This window comes from Arachis stenosperma, chromosome 7, assembly GCF_014773155.1.
Source record: "Arachis stenosperma cultivar V10309 chromosome 7, arast.V10309.gnm1.PFL2, whole genome shotgun sequence".
In the NCBI taxonomy this organism is placed as follows: Eukaryota; Viridiplantae; Streptophyta; class Magnoliopsida; order Fabales; family Fabaceae; genus Arachis; species Arachis stenosperma.
This window is the reverse complement of record NC_080383.1, coordinates 25103697-25110746: the sequence shown is the minus strand read 5'-3', so window position 1 is coordinate 25110746 and position 7050 is coordinate 25103697. Positions and strand designations below refer to the sequence as shown.

Sequence of the window (7050 nt, the reverse complement as noted above, 5' to 3'; positions counted from 1 at the left end):
GTAGCTCAGAAATCGCCCCCAGCGTTTTATCTTTAAGTGAGTCATGTGCGAGCATCGACGCGTACGCGTCATGTGCGCGTACGTGTCGCCTAGCAATTTTCCTATGCACACGTACACGTCGCCATGCAACGTCACTCCCACGCGCGCGCGCCTGGTGCGCGTGCACATCCATTGATGCACTCCCAATCCTTATTTCCTCATGCATTCTCCACTTTGTATGCTTTTTCTCTTCACTTATTCCATCCAATACTTGCCTTATAAACCTGAAATCACTGACAAACACATCAAGGCATTAAATGGAATTAAGGTGAGCTAAAATCATCAATTTAAGGGCCAAAAAAGTATGTTTTCACATTTAATCACAATTTGAGAGAGAATTACAAAACCATGCTATTTCATTGAATAAATGTGGAAAAAGGGTGATAATCCCTTAAATCAAGCACAAGATAAACCACAAAATTGGAGTTTATTACCGTCGCAAAGGGTTCCTCCCTTCCTCGCCGTGCGTCGTTTCTAATTCTCTGCTCCTCGCCGTTTTTGCCTTTGACTTTGTGATTTCATTTCCAATTTTGTGATTTCAGCTCTGCTTCCTTTAATTTTTTTCTTATGTCCTTACCAACCTTTTGGTTTAGCTCTTTGATTTCTTCTGTTAGAATTTGTTCCTGCAGAATTTGATTTAGTTAGTTGCTTTCTGGTGCTTAAGTTTTTTTTTTAATGGGAATAATCAAATAATCTATCTTTTCTAGGGTTTGGTGGCTATGCCCAAAGCTGACTTGAGTTCACTGTGAGTCACTATTAATTGCCACAAGCTTTTCTCTTTTTTTCTTTATTTGTTTGTTTGGATCTTTAATTTCGAGTAGCTGTGCTGTGATTTATGATCTATTCCACTCTCGGTTTCTTTTGATGCTATTTTTCTTCCTCCAAGTTTTTTAATTGTTCATTGTGTGAGTTGTCGAGCTGGGTCAATTTGATTTTTTTGTGTCTAGGATTTAGCAACTATGCATTTTAGCTTCCTCTGCATTTCTATTCTTGGATGTGCATAAGAATTTCGTTTCCATTTGATATTTGGGTGACTGACATTCCCAAATTGCTGTTGTAAAAATAAAAGGCTTTATTTTATTTATATTTTTAAATGTGGATGGATTTTTTTGTTGTTGGAGTTGAAAATTGTCATCTGTTTTAAGGTCTTCCAACTAGTTAGGGATTCTAGACATGGATAAGTTCACATATCCTCAAGGAAAAATGGTAGGTGATATTTTGTTTTGTGGAGGGTAAGTGTAAGACTAAACTACTGAAATGACCATCACTGCAAGTTGGAGATATATCATGTAATTAGAGGAAGAAGAAAGATTTTTGGTATATGAAAAACAATGTTTTGTTAGTATATCACAAGTAGAAAACTTCTCGTGGTACTTTTGGCTAGTTGAATCATTTTAATCTTTTGTCTAATATATGAAAAAAGTGCAGTATCTGAAAGACTATCAGACATTTGTTAACACTGCCCGCTATTGGACAGAAAATTTTGCCAAGCCCACTTCTCTTGGGATTGAAGATAAGGTACCAAATTTTTTTGTGTTTTTGTTATTAGAATGTGGATGCACGTTAATTGGTTGTATCAATATGCAACATTTGCTTTACATTCAAAGCAATTCTTCATTTGTTTCTTGCATGGTCCTGTTTTAAATATATTGGCAGTTAATTTAGTGCTCTGCGAATGCTTCTTGATATGGACATTTTTTTATTAAACACTTGACCAAGAAAATTTTATCTTGATCTGGTTTATATTTTTATGCAAGATAGTTCTCTCATGAGGTTTTATTAGAGAATGATTGAACGTGTAACTTTTATTCATGATGAATCTACTTTTGATATTATATAATCTTATACCAAGATTGTGTTTTAAATGTGAAAAAGGACTTGCATTAACGACTTGCCTGACTAGTTTTAGAATATTGATGAAGTGTTTCTGATTTGTTAAGTTAATGTTGATTTTTTCCATTTTGAAAAAGCAGAATTTAAATTATCAACTTTGTCTTTTTTGGTGATCATTAAATAGAAGGAAAAAAAAACATACACCATTCCAATCTCCATTTCTATAATTTTTACAAAGGGGAACCACTTTTCTTTTTCCCATGTTTAACTAAAGAGAAAAAGACACACACACTTTCTTTTTGTCCTTGTTTTGTTAATCAAATAAATAAATAAATTAGCCTTGTTATCTTTATTTGTTATATATGAATTTATTCCAAGCTTAGTAATTATAGATGTATTCTTTGAAGGATATCTGATCATTTCATGGACTTTAATTTTGTTTACTTAACAAAACTTAAGCTCATATCAATATAACCATTAATTAGAATCTCTATTTGTTTAGAAATCTATGATTTTATCTTTCTTTCATTTTTTCCCCTCAAATACATTTTCACTGCTTGCAGCATAACTCTTTCTACCCCTGATGAGGTGTGTCCCGTTTAGCTGGTTTCAATGCTACACTACATGGAAGAACCAACCTTAACAGATTTCAAACTACCCTAAAAAATTTTCTTCAGATTTTGGGTTTCAATTTCATACATTCTCCTATGAAGAACTTTTAATAGCCACCAAGCATTTTGCTTCCTCTGGGATACTCGGAAAGGGAAGCTTTGGCATAGTATATCATGGTAAGAGGGTTTCAAATAATAATAATAATAATAATAATAATAATAATAATAATAATAATAATAATAATAATAATAATAATAATAGATTCTGATTGTCTTGTCTCTCTAGTGGTGATTGTATTTTATTTTATTTTATTTTATTTTATTTTATTTTATTAACTTTGCTATTTAACTTTGTTGATGGAAGGTTCAAGCTATTCGAGAGGTACTTCCTTCTTATTTCAATTTCATTTTTATCAATCATTTCCATGAATTTGAACTTCAATTAGACGTATTCTTTTCTTCTTGGCAGTCACGCAATTCTTATCTATCTTGCTTCTGCCTTTCCTGATATTGCTGATCATTGGTTGGTATTATCCCCTTTTCACTTATTTAATCACAATAATTTTCTTATGACTCCACATATATGTGAATGACCACAGTGTTAGGTACTTGGTTGTCACATCTGCGACACTTAAATTAAACGAAAAATCTTCTTTTCAGGATGTATGGTGTGGCCCTGGAATTGGACTCGTATCAGATCATGCTTCTACTTCTGTGGATTGTGTGGTGGCAAGGAAGAATGCTTCTTCAAGAGAGCAACACATAGGGAAGAGGTATTCTTCCTTCTCCATCATCATCTCATCATCTTCTCCTTCAATTCTTACTGTTTTCTTTTTTATTTATTTAATTGATTCATTTATGTTGTTTTTTCTTCAATCACTGTATTTTCATGTTCATATAATTGTTGTGAATTGAAGCCTCTTCTCTCCCTAAACTCAATGACAGTTCTTGATTGCTTAATTGATCAAAGACTGTACATTGGTTTGCCTGATGCCAAGCAAAGAGTCCAAATTTTTGGTGTGCATAGTTCTGGAAAGCAACTTGCAGAGGATATTGATTTTGAAAAGGTATATTGCTTATCTATTCAAATTCACTTCTCTCTTTTCCATTGAACTCATACATTGATTTCTTACATCAACAGCTTGTCTTCCGAACTGTTGGATTCTTAGGAGCAGATATAAGAAACCTTGTCAATGAAGCAGCAATAATGATGGTGGATTTCTGCTGCATTTGATTTTATTCTTTGTTGTGCTACTAACTTCCAGATTTAGACCTGCTGTATGCAACATCATGGTGGTGTCTTCAGTGTGACTTTAATATGTTTGTAGTTGAAGGGAATGTGATTAATCACGGTTAAGAACTATAGGTTTTGGTAAGGGGAGTTAATGTACAAATAATGATAGAGTTGATGCATTACAAAATATTTAAGGACTGCAGCATCTATTTGTTTTTTAATCTGAGAAAGCTCGAAGTGAGTTAGAGCATAGTCCAATATTCTCATTCAGTTTATGAGAATTGACAATCATGTGTTTTTCATTTATAGTAGGAAACAGTTATAGAGAAACAAAGCCTTAACCTAGTGTTTTTGAGTGCTAGTATTAGTTATGAAAGCCCAGGCTCATGAATAGCCATAATCAAATCCTTGCATAGCTTCTGGTCATCTTGTATGCAGTTTACATGGTAAATTTCTCTTGCTGCTCTTCCCTCTGTTACTGTATTAGTAAGTAAAGATAAGATGCAAAATTAAAGCTTATATTATTGGCTGCATGTGAGGAAAGGGCATTCAAAAATTTTTCAGCAGGACATTGTTGATGTATTAGATAAACAACTGCTTGAGGGTATGGGTGTGTTTCTCACTGAGGAAGAGCAACAAAAATGTGAAGAAAGTGTATGTGTATTACCATTAGTTCTTCTCATTCTGAATTGGTAATAGTGAAACATCTTGTATATTGAACTCATTACTGTAATTTCATGAAACATCTCCTCGGTTTGACTGGCATGCATTTTCGCAACTCCTTCCTGATGGTAAGGTATGCTATCTTGTTACAGCAATATGCAAAATGATCATATTGAGCTTTTGCCATTCCTTTTGCCTTTGCTAATCATCTCTCTCTATCAAAAAGCTTTAATTTTCAGATATAAAAATGAGTTGTTTAATATGTTTAAACCTCCTGCCTACACCAGAGTCTTTTAGGCTTGAAGCAAGGAGAATACACAAGTACACTTACCTTGTGTTCGAATATAACTAATTGATTTTATTCAAAAAAGGATGCTGCCCAATATAACTAATTGCTCATCATCTCTCCCTATGCTTGCTCACAATACTCCTTTTTTTTCCTTCAAATTTTCAGGTTAGCCCACTCCATGATATTGATAAATAGTAAATACATACCTAGTTGTAGAATTTCTTATATGATTTGAGTAATTAATTCTCATATATTTGATTTGATTAGTAGGATTTAGATAATGTACTAGTCATGCCCTTCTGATTGGTTGATAATTATTTATTAGATTTTAGAATGCTGATATTTAATAATGTACATTAATTAATCAAATAATACTATTTTAAATTACAGTGTCAAAGCAACTATTAATAGGTATAAGAAATCATGTTTAGATTCATCTGGTGCTGGATCTGCTTCCGAGATTAATGCTCAATATATGTATAGAACATATTATTTTATATATATTTCATGATAGTCATAATTATCATTATATTAATTAAATTATATTATATTTTGCAGTATTACCAGCAAGAAGCAGAAAAACTGTGTGCCCAAATTAGTAACCTGCAGAATAACAAATTTTGAATGCTATTGGGAGTTTGAAACAGATATTTCAACATTTCAACCAGAAATAAAAAGATTCAATAAATTTCGGTCTAGATCCAGCAAACTTGCCTTTATAAAGCAAAGAAGCAGTGTTAAGGATGTTGTTGAATTGAAGAATTAGAATATGTAAATTTCGGTCTAGATTCAACAAACTTGACTCCTGCATGTCTTTTTTTTATATTTCTTGATTTGGTTACAGAATTACAATGCAAACATTAATATTTTAATTTGTTTATGACTTGCTTGTTTATAGTACTTTTCTTTTAGTTTGATATATAATACGATAAATTTGTTTATTTTTTGAAATATTATAAATATTTGAATACAAATTAGATAAAAATTTATACTAAATTTATATTTATTTTGTATGAAAACAAGTTTATTTTGTAATTGGAAAAATCTAAAAAAATCTATTTTACCTTACTGACGGATTTTCTGTCTGTAATCAAAGTGGGAAATGATTTTCCAAGGTTCAAATTACAGACGGAAAATCTGACGGAAAATTCGTCTGTAATTACAGACGGAAAATCCGTCTGTAATTAAAGACGAAAAATCTGCCAGAAAATTCGTCTGTAATAATAGATGGAAAATCCATTGGAAAGTTCGTCGCCGTCGGAAAATGAATGGAGAATTTACAGAGGGAAAATCCATCGGTAACTGGTAAAAATATGTCGGTAATTTTTCGATGGAAAAAATTCATCGTAAATAATTTTTGACGGGACTTTTACAGAGGGACAAAATCAGCCGGTAATTTCATCGGTAACCAAAAATCCGTCTGTAATAAAGACTAAATCTGTCTGTAAATCTGTCTGTATTAATCTAGTTTCTAGTTGTGACACAACGAAGACAATGAAGAATAAAGAAAAAACTCTTAATAACTATGAACACTTAGAAGATAATGCCTCTTTATGAAACGTAATGTTTTAACAAAGGTTCAGGGGACGATTTGTCTCAATTATGAAAGAGAGAAATCCACGTAGATAAATTACTGACACATCAGCAAGTGATTTGTTCAAAATCAATTGTAGAGACTGAAACTATAACAACTGAATTTTTAAAAAATTGAATAATGAGTTATTTATAATTTATTATTTTATTTAAAAAAAATATAATGAGATATTTTAAAAATAAAAATAAAAAAATTATATTATTATTATTATTATTATTATTATTATTATTATTATTATTATTATTATTATTCGGAAAAAAAAAAAGAAAGAAAGGCCACAACGTGGCTTAGTTATGCATTATATATATATATATATATATATATATATATATATATATATATATATATATATATATATATAATATTAAAGGTAAAGAAATGAAAGACGTGCTTGTTATGCATACATACATATGTATTATGGTTACACGTTTCATTAATTAATACACATTGCTACCATTCATTGATCATATCACTATCTAATCTTCATTCTTCTTTCTTGGAACCGAACCAAAATTTAAATTAAAGAAAGGAAAGAAAGAGAGACCGAGGGTGAGGGAGAAACCGTGACTCTTTAATCTTTGGACTTCGATTTCTTGAATTCCGTAATTCTAATAAAAAATTGGATCCCGCTAGAGAGACAATGGACTATTTGTACAATGTGTACAATGGCTATTGAGTTATGAAATGAACATTCCCTATACTATTTAGAATAACCATCCGAGTACAAGGGATAATAAACATCTTTTCGAAAAATTAGTTTACTTTTTGGGTTCACCAAGAATCGAAC

General features: G+C 31.4%; 1 protein-coding gene across 1 annotated transcript; it reads left to right on the top strand.

Moving 5' to 3' along the window:
- The first annotated feature begins 1212 nt into the window (after positions 1 to 1212).
- Positions 1213 to 3717, top strand: LOC130939594 (ATP-dependent zinc metalloprotease FTSH 1, chloroplastic-like). The gene is made up of 5 exons (XM_057867686.1): positions 1213 to 1245; positions 1468 to 1557; positions 3144 to 3308; positions 3401 to 3550; positions 3625 to 3717. The coding sequence occupies exons 1-5, from the start codon at positions 1213 to 1215 to the stop codon at positions 3715 to 3717; spliced, it is 531 nt and encodes a 176-aa protein (XP_057723669.1).
- The last annotated feature ends 3333 nt before the right edge of the window (positions 3718 to 7050 follow it).

Excerpts from the sequence above, each read along its gene's own strand:
- LOC130939594 (XM_057867686.1), top strand. The coding sequence starts at position 1,213 with ATGGATAAGTTCACATATCCTCAAGGAAAAATG. Across the intron at positions 1,246-1,467 it reads CATATCCTCAAGGAAAAATG|TATCTGAAAGACTATCAGAC; the intron begins GTAGGTGATATT and ends AAAAAAGTGCAG. Across the intron at positions 3,309-3,400 it reads CTTCTCCTTCAATTCTTACT|CCTCTTCTCTCCCTAAACTC; the intron begins GTTTTCTTTTTT and ends TGTGAATTGAAG.